The following is a 16,297-nucleotide window of genomic DNA, read 5'->3' on the forward strand; positions in this document are numbered from 1 at the left end:
GCACTGCATAAGGGCTTCTGCCAAATGCCATAAATATTCAAATGTGAACCTTCACCCCAGTCTCAGGCCTTTTGCAGAATATAACAGGTTTTCTTCTAGGATTGCCTCTGAATTTGCCATTTTGCCCTCAACCCTAACTAATTTCCCTGTCCCTGATGATGAAAAGTACTCACACAATATAGTGCTACCACCACCATGATGAGCACTGTCAGGTTTACATTTCAATTCCAGGCTGTAACGCTCCAGAATAAGGAAAAGTTCAAGGGGGTTGGATACTTATGCAAGGCATTATAATGACCAAAATGACAAAAATTATGTCCCATAGCTATTAAAAATAGCAGAATTATTATGGTTGATGGGGATGAAGTTTCCTTCTTTATTAATAAGAATCTGCATATGTTGGTTGTCTTGTCTACATATTGATGCTAGATACTGTAACTGAAATATTACACACTTCACAGGCTCAATGTCTTCAATATCAAACATTTTCTCCAATGCACAATGAATTCACAATATCACATTAAGATGCTGAGATTTGTGAGAATGATGAGAATTATTTCACCCAGCAGCCCAGGTTTGGCTCCACCTTGCCATACCCAAATAACATTGTGTGTTCTGGGCATCTAATTTGAAATAAAATGGTGGTGGCAGACGTTTTCTTAAATTCATGGCTCCACTGCCATCTCCTGAAAATACAAACAAGCTGCATGTGTTTCCAAACTCTGCATTCACAATGTAGATGGACTATTTGATTAATAATGGCCACAAGGTTTCATATTTGCTTTGAACAAATTAATTATGTTGACATCTACAGCACAATTAATCATTACATCCCATAGTTTTGTGACTATTTGGTTCTCGAACCATTGGAAATGCTGACCAGTTCTTAAAGAAAGTGTACTGTAGTTGGTACAGCTGAAATCTCACCTTTCAAATATGCACACCTACAAAGAGTGTGTTCATTGAGTAGGTCTCATACACACCTGTGTATGATGTGCTGACTCTGCAGGTAGTCCAGTGCCAGGGTCATCTCGCACAGGTAAAGTTTAACCGCTTCCTCTGTGAACTGGACATTTTGCTGCAAGTGATACCTCAAGTCTCCTCCCAGTAACAGGTCTACTACCATGAACATGTCCTCCTCATCCTGGAAGGAATACCTGATACACAAGGGGAAAAGGTCATAGAGCTAAGTCACACCCCAACAGGAAATGGTACTACTGATTAACACAAAGCACGTGCGAAATGTCATGCATCACAGTTAACATGCAAGAGGTGCTGGTGAAAATTAGATGTTAGAGCAACATCCCCATAGGTGAAATGATTAGTTCACGTCTCGAATCTTCGGGTTCGAGTTGTTCGTTCTTCCGGTGACCGCCCCATAGGCAATGCACCATGCAATACTGGAAACAGAAATGATTAGTTAATCTCTCGAGTCTTCGGGTTCGAGTCGTTCGTTCTTCACGTCACAGCCCCACTGCATTCAGCCTATGGGGCGTTCACGGGATGAACTAATGACTTGAACCCAAAGACTCGAGAGCTAATCATTTCTGTTCCCGGGGAACAGACGTGACAAATGTGATGACATTTGAACTAACAGACTGCATAGCCTGAAGACCCACTTAAGCAATTAATTCATAATTTCGGTTTCTCATAATTTGGCCTTGGCTGCATTAGCTTATAGTTTATTTTCTATTCCAAATGTGATCAATGTTTGCGTAAGTACTAGATGTGTTGGGAAATTTAACATGTAACATTTCAATTACATTCTGCTGAAATGAACGAAATGACTCGAGAAAAAAAAATTCCTTCATTTGGCTGAACGAGATTCAAAGATCAAAGTCAGTAAAATGATCCGCACTTCCCATCAGTAATGGCTTAGTGGGTACAATATTTGCCTCGCACTTCCACGGTTGGGGTTTGATTTCCACCTCCTCGCTTTGTGCACAGCATTTGCATGTCCACATGCTGCAGGGGTTTCCTCTGGGTTCTCCACTTTCCTTCCCAGTCCAAAGACATCTGTTGTAGGCTGATTGGCATCTCTAAATTGTCCATAGTGCGTGAATGTGTGTGTGATTGTGCCCTGCGATGGGTAGGTACCCCATCCAGTGTGCCCCTTGTCTTATTCCTCGAATCCCCTGGGATAGGCTCCAGGCTCCCGTGCAACCCTGTGCAGGATAAGTATGTATGGAAAATGGATGGATGTATTTTTTTTTCCCACCAGTGTGACTGCTTTTAACTGTGGCATGGAATCTCCATACTGCATTTAGCATTCACACTGGTCTACACATAGGATATTTTTCTGACATATTGAGGGTACTCATGCTCCAGAGCATCCACAGAGTTGGCACCAATGTTCCAAAGTGCCTAGTTGTATCTGTGCTCAAGAAATCTAAATAACAACATTTACGGTTAAGAATTAGGATACATTAGAGTCATTTCTCACTTAATTATCATTACCAGACATCACACCACTCTTCAGAAAGGGTGCCATATCAAATATGGTCCTGATTAGTTATAGGTACTCCTGGAAACCACAATTAAATGTTGTTGTCCTGGAAACTAAATGTAATCCTTTAAGCTGTGGCTCAGTTATACACACGACACCTGGCTAAAAACAAAGGTGCACATACTCAGCAAGACACTGTGTGTATGCTAGATCTCATGTTTCTCCTCATGATGAGCAAATCCAGACTTTTCATATTCAGAGGGAACAAACAAAGACTTAAGAGAGCAAGAGTGTTAGACCCCTTTGCCAGAAGTACAACAGAGAGAACTCAGAAGTTCCAGCTGGGCTTCTTCTTGACTAAAGCCTGGATTTGTTCAGTCTGGCTACGATACAAGCCTTGCTCATTGCCAGTGTATTTCTGTGTTGTCTCTGTTCCATACAGTGACTATTGTCAGTTAAGTGTGGGTCTGTTTTATATAGAAAATTATTTCTATGTTTTCTTCCTTAACAAAGCAGACCAGAGCAGGTAGGCATCTGATGACCCTGTTCCCACAGGCAATAGAAAAGAAAACAACAGACCTACAATATTTTACATGCAGAGACTGTAGCCAGTTCTCCAAGATGCTTGGTAAAACCTACCAGCTGATTTCCTTATTAAACTGGGTGCCATAGAATTTCTTCAGTTTTAAAAGCAAAGCCAAATTATGATTTGATTTATTTAAAAAAAAAAAAGTTGTTGTACAGTTTATCGCTCAGTACAGTGATTATTTTGATACTTTTCATCCATCCATTTTCTATACCGTTTACCCTACAGGGTCGCAGGGAACCTGGAGCCTGTCCCAGGGAGCATCCGGCATAAGGCAGGGTACACCCTGGACAGAGTGCTAATCCATCGCAGGGCACACTCACATACACATTTATACACTACAGACACTTTGGACATGCCAATCAGGCTACCATGCATGTCTTTGGACTGGGGGAGGAAACCGGAGTACCCGAAGGAAACCCCCTCAGCACGGGGAGAACATGCAAACACACAGAGCTGCGACAGGAATCAAACCCCCAAGCCTGGAGGTGTGAGGAAAACATACTAACCACTAAGCCACCGCGTGCTCTGATACTTTTCATTATTTTCCATATTCCATTTCCATTTTCCAACTTTATAGAATCTCTTTTAATGTGCCCAAGACCTTTGAAAAATATAAACATATACTGGTTTTCCTGAACTGCATGCATCTTAACCAGAAATAAAGTCATAATATTTTACAGTATGGTCCCCCCCAAAATTGAAAATGGAAAAAATTATATTTAAAGATTCCATTCTGACTGCCAATATCTCACTAAAACTGAATTCATTAAGCTTACTGTCAACACCGTCCTTGAACTGCAATTCCCAGAACGCACCGTGGCCTACAAAAATGGCCGGCACAGACTACAATCCCCAGCTTAACACATCATCGGCACATTCACAGTCTCCGGAGTTCTTATCATGCACACGTTGCCAATTACACACACCTTAAAAAGAGACTGTCACACATACTGGGCATGTCTCACCTCACTCCCTAGTTCAATAGGTAGTGAATCAGTATATTGTGTACATGAGTTCAGGCACTGGTGAGGACCCTGGCTCACTACACATTGGGACAATGATAATTGAATTTCTGGTGAAATAACTACGTATACGAATGTAAAACGTTACCAAAACTTAAAAATATTTAAGTTTTATATGTCATAAATTTTTTAGCTTAATCATACGTATTTCTGTCATAATATGTCAAGAAGGCTCGTAGGCTAGCTAGTGGATTAAAAATAAATCATTAAACACATTAGATCAAACAAACTGTATATAGAACGTCAAATAAAGTTTACAATTGCTAACGTAAGTAATCATTTGAGAGCTACAACAACAATAAGAAGCTGCATACATTTGTAGCTAGAAAGTGGCTAAGAGTTTTTTTCTATTGCTTTTATTAAGCTAGCTTCTTGTCCAACTTGATCTTTGCAGTAGGATGGTCTAGGAAGGATTATAAAGTAAATAAAAACACTTCCATGTTGGTATTACTGGTTTCTTAAGGTTGAAATGTCAAAGTATGTCACAGGCAGAAAATCCAGATTCATATACCCATGCACACACATTGTACAATTGTAAATGTAGTGAAAGTTCAGTGTATTACACAAAGTTTACAGAAAAAAACTGGATGTTTTGGACAAAAGCCCTTTATCAGTTCTACAGGAAATGTATATGTATGGAAGCTCTTCTCCTCAGAAAGCCAGATTCAGTTATGAAAGAGATAAGGGTTTATAGTTCAGGAACAATCAGCACTTCTATAAAACATATCAGCTGCACCCAGCCGGCCACAGCCATAAAGCTGACCCTATAAAACACACTTGCTAGCCACAATAAAGCTCTAGCATAAACCTGGCCACATAAAAGACATCAGCTAGCCACATTAATAAAACTGACCATTACAGCCCACGTAGGCCTTTCCCATAATAAAACCCTCTCATCAAAGCATTGGGGACATGAAAACATACGAAAGACATCAGCAGCTACATTTTGGAATAAAGTTACTAGTGCAAGAGGAATGAAATGAGATAAACAGATCATTTATCCTAAGCTATGTGGATGCTCTATATGCTAAAATGATCTTTTTCATGGATGTATGTAGATAACTAAAGCATGATAATGTGATCAAGGGTCTGTCGTACAGGTTTTGTAAATCACTGCATCTAATTTCAACAAATTGGAATCTTTTCTCCAACACAGTCTAAGTCCAAGGTCTTGTTTGTGGAGATTTCGTTACATGTTTTGGCATTGAACGCATTTGTTCTCAGCATGGTGAGAAGTGGAAACGTTAGTTCCTCATGGTAGATACTTTGTATTATTTTCTATAAGACGCATCTTAAGCATTTCTTACTTTGAAATTTGTGTATTGCTAAAATAAATATTGTAAATGATGCCTCTCGAACTCATGTCATGTTCACTGAGACCATCCAGAAATCATCCACCAATCGACCATCTATGTTTCGTAATAATTATTAGTGTCACACATAATTTCTGAAATATGTTTACTGCAATTGTGTCTATGAGCCTGAGTTTGACAAAATATGAAGAAGAGAAGAAAAATATTCCATTGAATGGGTCCAAAAATAAGTTTCAAAGCAGTCAGTTCACCAACCTATAATACCAATAAATAATAAAAGCTCTGACCCCTTAATTGTACACAATTGTAAAGTCCAATTCCATACAATACACTTTCATACAATAACCCAAATATTTATTGACTCCCATGAAAGCAGGAAAGCTTCCCCACCTCCTAAATCCCACTTTAATCCCTTGTCACTTGTCAAGGATAATTATAACCATAATGGTAACCGTACCCTGCATGCCATGTATCTCTTCTCATCAGTACAAGGAGCCATATCAAATGTAAAACACTTTGGAGTCAGCAATGTGATTGTGAGATTAGTCTGGTATATTAGCTAGCTAATAGCATGCTTGAAGAAGGGACATCAGTTAAGAAAGAACAAGGAAGGACATTTTGTACATCAGTAAAAGCAGATATTCTTTTGTAGCCTGTTGCTGCTCTGATTTGTACAGACAAGTAGAAGCAAAACAAAGCAAAGAGAAGCACAGAACTGGAGAAGAATAAAGAACCATCTCAGTGTGCTGAACATACCTCAGAGCTCAGTTCAGTCTGTTGTAAAGAACTGGAGAAAATATGAAAATAAACCACACTGCCTAGGTCTGGCCGGCTCTTAGACAACAAACTAGGACACTTATTAAAATGGCTGTTGAACATCTGAGTTCATGACACAGAACAATAGTACAGGAGTGTTTTTTTAAAAAAAAAATTATTTTTAAAAAGTGAAATCCAGAAACCATGGTTAAAAGTTCATTGTGAGGGTTTAATAATGTGTAGGCACAATAAACTGAGATAATCCATAAATATAATCTGAAGAATTGGAGTTATGAAAAAGGCTCTCTGGAAACAGCCATAAAGCATGATAAGATAAAAGAAGATAGTGAATCAATGTGATAATATAGACAAACTAATCATGGACTAAACACAGAACAAGTGTACACAATTAGGGAACAAACTAATTACGAGATGAGAGGCTGAGACAGAACCACAACAGAAACCAAAACAAACACTAGCACATGGTGCCTGACGCTATGGGAACTGCCATGCAAAGGGGGTATCTGTGCCATGCTACTGTGATACCAACCGCCACTCTGATTGACTTGCTGAAGTCAGTAGTTGTAACTGAAAGCAAGGTTCATGAATCAACCATATATACAGTACTGTGAAATAGTCCTAGGCACATGCAAAGAAATGCTGTAGAGCAAAGATGCCATCAAAAATAATTTAATTAAATGTTTCTACATATAAAATACTATAAAGGGCAGTAAACAGTAATAAATGAAACAAAGCCAATATTTGTTGTGATGACCCTTTGCTTTAAATTTATTACTAGTCTCGGGTAGAATTAGTGCAGTTTTATAAGGAGCTGGTAAGTTTTACTGAGCCACAGTTCTTCTGGAGACTTTGACTTTTGCACTTGTATTTTATTTTTGCAGCAAAATCCAGCAGCCTTTATTGTGCTTTATTTATTTATTTTTTTTTGTCTGAACAGTTGTCTCTTACATAATATTCTAAAATTCTTTTCTGAGATACAAACATTTTTCTGTAACAGTTAATTTTGTGCTGGAAAACTAATGTTTGGGAATCTAAAATGTTTTGTACTGACTTGATAATGTAGAAATCATAAAATAAAAATTGATAACAAAGTTTGTACTGAAAAAAGGGACACAAGACTTTTGTACAGTACTGTAGGTGGAAAAAAAATCAAGTCCTTGCTTGCAAATATTTACAAAAAAAAAAAATGCCTGTAAAACGCTTCATCTGAGTGGCAGAAAGTCTTGTGGTCTGGTGAGAATAAAATGAAAATAACTTCAGCTTGAATTATAACTTGTATGTTTGCCATTCTCTACTTGATACAAGTTCATGTAAGCTGTTTTTGGCATGAATAAAAAAAAGTAGTATGTGTGCTGTAAATCTAAGAAAGCACATCCGCCAGGTACATTACACCATTCCCACTGTAACATATGGTGGTGGTAGCATAATGCTATGGGCATACAGTGACTAGCAGTCTGGTCAGAACGAATAGGAAAATTAATGTACAATACAGAGAGATTATTCCACCAAAAAGCTTAAACTAGGAAGGAAATTTGTCCTTCAGCAAAGCATACTGAAGAAAAAAAGAAGAAATTTTAATTCAAGTCCTTCAGTGGCCCAGAGATTAGATTCCTGATCTTAACCCCATCAAACATCAGTGGTGAGATCTCAAAATGTAAAAAATAGCATTACTGCTTTAGCACATAATAAATACAGTGAGGGGAAATAAGTATTTGAACACTTTAGTTTAAAATAAATAAATTAATTAATTTGTACTTATAAATATAAAAATGTATATATTTATAATAAACAAAGATATGTTTAAAAAATGAAATTTATAGGGAAAAACTTGTGACAAATTTTCTTCTATTCCCCAAGGTTATGACAGTCCCACTGATGGACTCGCAATTTCAAAATCCTACATGAATTTTCAATATGTTTCAAGTCAGGTAATTAGCTAGTTATTTCTGAGTTATTTTGACTGTGTATTTGGAGTTGTTGTCTTGGTGAAACATCTATCTTCTCCCCAGATTCAGTTAGCTGATTAAATTAAAATGTCCTCTAACATACAGTAGTATCTCCATTCATGTTTCCTTTGATGACATGTAATGCTCCAGTACCATTTGCAGAGAAGCAGCATCATATCATGACACTCCCACCTCTGTACTTGTCTAAGGGTATGAAGTTCTTTGGATCATACACGCAATCCTTCCTTATCCAAACTTAACAAGCTGAGTATGAGGTGGTGGTAGCTCAGTGTCCAAGACATTGGACTGCTGATTGGAGGGTTGTGAGTTCAAATCCCAGCACCACCAAGCTGCCACTCTTGGGCACTTGAGCAAGGCCCTCTACCCTCAACTGCTCAGTTAGTTAGTTAGTTACAGTTACATTTATATAGCGCTTTTCTAGACTCTCAAAGAACTTTACATTGTATGGGGGGATCTCCTCAACCACCACTAGTGTGTAGCATCCACCTGGATGATGTGATGGCATCCATAGTGGGCCAGAACGCCCACCACACACCAGCTACTGGTGGAGAGGAGAGAGTGATGTAGCTAATTCAGAGATGGGGATTATTAGGGGGCCATGATAGGAAAGGGCCAATGGGGGAATTCAGTTAAATGTAAGTTGCTCTGGATAACGGCATTTGCCAAATGGCATAAATGTAAATGCATTATTGCCCAAGAGTTCTATTTTTATTTCATCTGACCAGATTATACTGTTCCAAAGTGTTACGACCCGGTCTAGGTCGGGCCGCAACATACAATAAAAAAAAAGAAAAAGAAAAGGGTTTGCGAGACCAAGACTGTTTTATTGTTTTACTTTATTTTATTCTCCAGACGGAGCACCTTTTATATATATAGTGGTTCACTCTTCAGAAGCTGGCCAGGCCAAAATAACAAACAAAAATACCCTCTAACGTTACCAAAAGAAAACTAACTAAACTGCAAGAAAAACAAAACAAAAAAATACACCGTCTTCCCTCACTCGCTAGCTAACCCAAAACCAGGAGAAAAGAAGAATCAACACAAATGACGCCGACTTCCTACAAATCACTCTTAACCATTCACTATTTACAGAGGTAACTATTAGTGTGTTAATTAACAAAGTAATATATATATATATATATATACACACACACACACAAGTGTATCACATGAATCGTAATGGGTCAGAGCATAAACAAAGTCAAATCAGGCATAGGGTCAGACACAGGCAAAATAGTCATACACAGGCGAAAAGCACTTCTCTCTACACACAACACAATGGCAATGATCTGCCCTGGGACGGAGACTGACGAGGCTTAAATACACTTCCGGAAACGTGCAGGCAACCAATTCCATCGCACAAGGACGGAGCAGGCATGGACAAGACGTGATCATCCACTAGCAAGCCGGAACTTGACACATGCAGTAGGCGGGGCCTAGAGAAGGGGGAGGAGACAAAACAAAACCCATCCCACCACCGACATAAACACACAAATGGCACATAGAGCAAACAGAAATACGTTGGATAACGTAACAAAAGGAGTTCTGATTTGTCTAAATGCTTTTGATGTGCATCTCTGTGCTTCCTTTTGTAGCAGAGGAGTTTTGCATGAGGTGTAGAAATTGAAACGATTGTGAAGCAGCTCATTGCTTACCGTTCTCTGTGTAACTACCTTCGTGGTTCTCTTGTACCTTTTCTTTTAGTAGTCTGAGCGCACTTTGTGAAATCCTGCATGGCAGACCTGTCCAAGGACGATTAGTTGCGGTTCCATTAACTTTTCACCTGCATATTGTTGAACCAACTGCACTGACAGGGATGAATAATTTAATATGTATGGCTCTGTAGCATTTTCCATTCAAGTTGTAATTAATAATGTTCTCCCTTAGAATTTTAGGAAGCTCCTTTATGATTACTGCTTGTTACATGAAATCTATACATTCCATTCCTAGGTCATTATATCTTTTATAATGACACCAGGTGCAATTTACACCATTAATATCAGGAACTAGATTTATTTATAATCCTCATGCAGTACATTTCCCCAGATTTACTGCTAAATTGTGACTGCCTATCTCCTAATGCAGAATGTTATTCTCCACTTCTGAGTGACATTTGAATAGCTTTCTGTGTAACAATTTGCCTTCTGGCTATACTCAAATGCACGCAACTTGCATATATAGTACACACATCTCAATCAGGCAGCTGCAGTCTAATACTCACAGTGATCTGATAAGCATGAGACACGAGAGGCTAAAAGCATCATCCTCATAAATCACAATAAGAGCAGTCAGGAGGAGGACAAACGGTGGTGGTCAGTGACTTTAAACTAAATCCATCATGATGACCTACACGTCCTCACATGAAAGGTAATACAAAAAAATTAATTGTGTCCTTTTCAGCTAAAGACTGCACAATTAGACTGAAGTGGCCATGACATTTATTTAGGTCTAGGTTTAAGAATGGGTCACGATTATTTTGTTCCAAAATCATTGCCAATATCAAACTTTTCGAGTACAGTAAAACAGTCATTTTGACGTCATCAGCTAGGGTCATCTCCAAGGCAATGTTTAATCAGCTACTAAGCATTTGGGAAGTGTTTTATGGAGCAAACAAAAATCCTGTTTTAAGTTAGGTTTTAATGTCCATTTATACAACAATGCGAAACTCCCGGAGTGCGTCAAATTTGGGACACCTAAAAGGGTGACAAGATATTAAGACAGGATACAAACCACATATTTATCCTGGTTCCCTATGTTGGTGTAATGAGTAAAATTACCAAACATGTTCTAAACATGCAACTACAAGCTGTACAGTCCCCTGTGAAAATATTGGAACAGCAAGTCCAATTCATTTGTTTTTTGCTGTAGACTGAAGACATTTGGGTTTGAGATCAAAAGATGAATATGAGAAGAGAATTTAGAATTTCAGCTTTTATTTCCTGGTATTTATTATGTAGATGTGTTAAATGACATAGAACATAGCACATTTTGTACAAGACCACCAAACTTGTAGGCGAGCAAATATATTGGAACATGTGACTGACAAGTGTTTCTTGTTACCCGGGTATGTCCTGTTAGATTGATTGTTTAAACAATAAATAGCTCTGAACATCTACTCTTGGTTTTAGCCTTCAGTTTCACCTGTGAAGACTGCATTTGTTTTTAAAAAGGGTAACGCAACATGAAGATCAGAGAGCTATCTATGGGAGAAGAGGGAAAATCAATCAGAGGCATTGCACAAACATTGGGCATAGCCAATACAACCATTTGGAATACCATTAAAAAAAAAGAAAGTAACTGCTGTTACCACACCAAATGGTTTGGGCAAGGAATACAACACCACCCAATGACAGAAACATCATTACAGCGGCGAAAAAACCCCCCAAAACAACAGTAATTGACTTCAACAACAACAACCTCCACAGGGCAGGGGTAAAGGTACCACAATCCACCGTTTGAAGAATACTTTGAGAGCAGAAATAAAGAAGCCATACCACAAAATGTGAATCACTCATCAGCAGTAAGAATCATAAAGCCAGTTTGGAATTGGCAAAGACATACAGAGATGAGCCACAAAAGTTCTGGAACCAAGATAAACCTCTACCAAAGTGATGGAAAGGCCAAAGTGTGGAAAAAGAAAAGATTTGCTCATTAGCCAAGATATACAAGCTCATCTGTGAAACATGGTGGAGGTAGTGTCATGGCTTGGCTTTGCATGGCGTCTTCTGGAACAGGCCTACTAATCTTTACTGATGATGTAACTGATGATGGTAGCAGCAGAATGAATTCAGAAGTCTACAGGAACATTTTGTTGACCAATTTACAGATAAATGCATCCAAATAAATTGGGAGGAACTTCATCATGCAGCAAGACAATGATCTAAAACACACTGCCAACACAGCAAAGGACGTTATCAGGGGGAAAAAGTGGAAGGGTTAAGAGCGGCGAAGTCAAGCAGCAGACCTTAAACCAACTGAGCAGCATTTCACAGAAAAGGAGACTGAAGGGAGAAATCCCCTGAAACAAACAACAACTGAAAAAGGCTGAGGAAAAAGCCTGGAAAAGCATCACAAAAGAAGAAATCAACAATCTGCTGATGTCAACAAGATGCAGACTTGATGCAGATACTGCAAGCAATGGATTTCCAACCAAATATTAAGTGTTATTTACTTGAATTTACTTCAAGACTTATCTGTTCCTATACTTTTGCTTGCCTAAAAATTGGGTGGTCTGTATGTTGTTTAACACATATAGATGTAAATACAAGCTGAAATAAAAGAAAAGAATGAAAAATCCTAAACTCTTGTATCATATGCATCTTTTGATCTGAAACCCAAATGACTTTGGTGTATAGCGCAAACAACTTAATTGACCTTGCTGTTCCAATAGTTCAGAAGGGACTGTATGTTCAAAACATTGTTGTTGATTATGTATTATTTAAATATATATCAAATGTATATTATATAATATAATTGATAGCACACAGAAAGTGGGACTGTTTGACTCAGTAGACTTCTGTGAAGTTTATGTTTCATATACAGTACATGCAAGTTTTGCACTTGACAGTTACACGACTTGGGCATTTAATATGGATTTAATCATTTGTTAAAAAGAAATGTTCTGGTAAATTAGTATGAGAGGACTACAAATGCTTGAGAAACGGTTTCAATGTGAATGAACCTTTAAAAAAGTCAGCAGACAACATCCTCAGCTCTGCTCGAGTTAAAGTAGGTCAATCAAATCATCAAAGTTTATGGATCCTCACGCTCTAGTAGGTTCCCCAACGAATCACTCGCATGCTCACTGATATTTCAAGGTTTAAGGATAAGTGGGGTAATCAGGGACAGTGTGAGATACAATATTGTTTCTGTAAAGTTCTAGGCCAGGCTTCAGGGACAGTAAGTGAGGGGGTCTTCTCTAACCAAAGACACAGAGAGAGAGAAAGAGAGAGAGAAAAACATGGAGGAGAAGGAAGAAGGCTACAAGGCTGGAAAGAGTTTGAGAGGCAGACTGAAATAATCAGGACATGATGACAAATGAGCCAGGGGAAGCAGAGAGAGAAAGAGAAAGAGGGAGGGAAAGAAAAGTAAGTGTGATCGAGAGAGACAGAGAGAGAGGGCATTGCATTTGCCTGAAATTTGCGCAGTGCCCCAGAAAACACTCAGAGGAAGCTTGGCAGTGGGCAGACGAGCAACTCGATCAGACCACACACACACACACACACACACACACACAAAATAATTCCTTTTGGTCTTGCCCTCACAGTACAGTAAGTGCTCTGTACCTTTTCCTCTTTCTATCCTGAGCAGGTTCCTCCCTCCTCCTATCCCTCTTCCATCTCTCCTCTGGCCTTATTCTACAAGGTGCACTTCTAAAGCGTCGTCCTGGATGAACTTCAAAACTAAAGTAGCCACTGCAAAGATATTAAATGCAGCAGAATTGAGAGCAGTGTCCTCTATGAAGAGCACCTGCGCTACCTGACTGACCAGATCAGATATCAAAACCATCCTTAATGCACAAATATATGGCACAAATACACACTCAATCCCTGTATTACAGTCCACTATATTAAGTAATACTTTTATCAGGCTTTTTTGTTCTACTTCGAGGCACCACTTGATCATTTATGGTAATAGTGGAATTAGAAAAGCACACAAATAACATTTAAGATATCAAAATATCAAATAAAAAAAAGCCAAATGTATTTCTGTTAAGGGGCAACAGTTAAAGGAACACTCCACCCTCATTTATAGTGAAATATTTGTGATGTACTTAGCGATTATGTTGCTAATTTGTTGGTTGGTCCTGTATTTTCATTATTTCTATGAAAGGTTAGTGGATGTGCGCCACTCTGATGTCACAGAAGGACATTGGTCTTGCAGTTACAATGGCGTTTAAAAGGAGAGAAATGTGATAAAAAAAAATGTGTGAAAAAAAATGTGTGAAAAGAAAAGTGTGAAAAAAGTGATAACTTTGCCAGATTTCTTTGATAATGTAGCTCCAAAATCAAAAGAGCAAAAATTAAAAGGGTTTCTTGCCTCACCATGTTTCAGTGACATTCAATCTCATATTATTGAGAAATCCTACACAGAATTAGTTGAGCCAACAAATTTTGGACTCAACGTTCCATTATGCAGTCCAGCTATGTTAAGCGGGTTGTGCTGGGTTATGGCAGAGACTCAGCTCAGCTAGAGGGCAATCTATGAGATGACAAACTTGAATGGAGTTGATGGTGGTATTAGCAGGAAAGTTGAATCTTTAAAACTTGATCTGTTTGAACAGTGTACAGATGGGACAGGTGAAAGTGCTGGACAGACTAAAGGATTAAAGCAGCGGCATGCAAAATTTCTTCAGGGACCGCTGAGAATATGGGTGGCAACCGGATATGACATCACACGCCAATGTTAAACTACACCATCAATATTCCTGTATGCAGTGACAACACAATCCAGGCAACTTCTCTTTTGATGTTATATACTTTCAAAGCTGTGTTGTATAAAACTGCATAAAAACGTGATGGTCGGTGCTTCCTAAATCTTGCAGGTCACGCCGCGACATGTCTTCTATTCAGGGTTCCCACTCCAAGTCAAATGTAAAATTCCATGACTTTTCCCTGACTTTCCCTGACCAAAATCTTGAATTTCCATGACCTACTGTATGAAGAATGATACAATGTCTTACCTGGGTACTGAGCAGAAAAAAACTAACTATTTTAACTCATTAAATCTGTAAGCTCGATTTCCTGGTTAACAGACATTTTCAGTGCAAAACTTAGCTTTCACTGCTTAAAAAGAACATAGTCTTTATACCTCATAACAAAATGGTCCAGATAAAAAAATAAAATAAAATAAATAAATAAATAAATAAATAAATAAATAAATAAATATATATATATATATATATATATATATATATATTTCTTTAATGGAAATAAATCAATTCATTTACAAGATACTGTAAGCCATTTTAAGTACATTTTTAACCCATAACACCGTGTCACCTTCAGCAAATGAGCACACTGTAAAAAAAAAAAGAAAAAGAAAAGACTGATTATATATACCTCTCTCTCTCTCTCTCTCTCTCTCTCTCTCTCTCTCTATATATATATATATATATATATATATATATATATATATATATATATATATATATATATATATCATACTTTAGCTAATACATTCGACAAATTTACAAACAAAATTCCCTGATATTCCCTGACTGGAATAAACTTTATTAAATTTCCATGACATTTCAGAAATTCCATGACCCGTAGAAACCCTGTCTATTGGTCGCACATCTTCACGTGATATGAATTTGCACATCAGGGTTCACCAAACTTGAACTTAATAATGCAGTGAAACTTCTTCGCATGAAGCTTGCATTTCCCGTCTCCAGCATAAACATGTGTAGGAATGGAAGTCAACATGCTGAAAGTCTGAAACCGCCCCTTAAAGCTCTGCTGCATCATTCTCTTTAGGTAAAGGTGAAGCAAGGGCTCAGGTAGTACTATCAGCAAGCAGTTAAACAGCTTTGTTGGTAATGTAGGAGACCATTAACCAAGCACAAACTAGAACTGTTTGGAAACCTCTCTGCTGGCAGAATTAATCTCCTCACTCTGCTTTTAGCCATGCTATCAGTCTGTCAGCCTGCCCAGTCCTATCAATACCAGTCTCAGCATTGTCACTGACATTCACTGACTCAGACTGTATTTGTGTGTGTGTGTGTGTGTGTGTGTGTGTGTGTGTGTGTGTGTGTGTGTCTGGGGGTACACACATGCTGACACATTGAATGTGAATCACACCGATGACTCACCCTGGGAGAATGTTAAATCCTCTTAAAGAGGAATGTCACAATGTGTGCATAAACACATGAATGCACACACGCTTTAATTATGATATTACTTCTCATGATATGGTTGCTATCCGTATACCATATATGTTAAATGATTGCGCATTGGGTTTGCATACGTTACTGTGTTCTAGCTCTAATTTAGAATGGATTCAATTGAGCTTATCATTAATCTACACACAATAATCCATAATGACAAAGCAAAAATATATTTGTAGAAATATTGGCAAATGTATTGCAAATTAAAAAAGGAAACGTATTTAAATAAGTATTCAGACTTATCATGATTTAGAAAGGCACACACCTGTACGTATGTATTCACAGTGCATATCAG

The 16,297-nt window shown here is 38.1% G+C and overlaps 1 protein-coding gene across 1 annotated transcript in view; it reads right to left on the reverse strand.

The window, feature by feature from the left end:
• Positions 1 to 16,297, reverse strand: part of LOC108263744 (serine/threonine-protein kinase 32C) — a 100,662-nt gene that overhangs the window by 17,406 nt on the left and 66,959 nt on the right. The window contains exon 4 of the mRNA XM_017464842.3: positions 984 to 1,157. Within this exon, the coding sequence (XP_017320331.1) occupies positions 984 to 1,157 (174 nt within the window). The remainder of the gene's footprint in view (positions 1 to 983; positions 1,158 to 16,297) is intronic.

The sequence above is a fragment of the Ictalurus punctatus genome, chromosome 3, assembly GCF_001660625.3.
Source record: "Ictalurus punctatus breed USDA103 chromosome 3, Coco_2.0, whole genome shotgun sequence".
Lineage (NCBI taxonomy): Eukaryota > Metazoa > Chordata > Actinopteri > Siluriformes > Ictaluridae > Ictalurus > Ictalurus punctatus.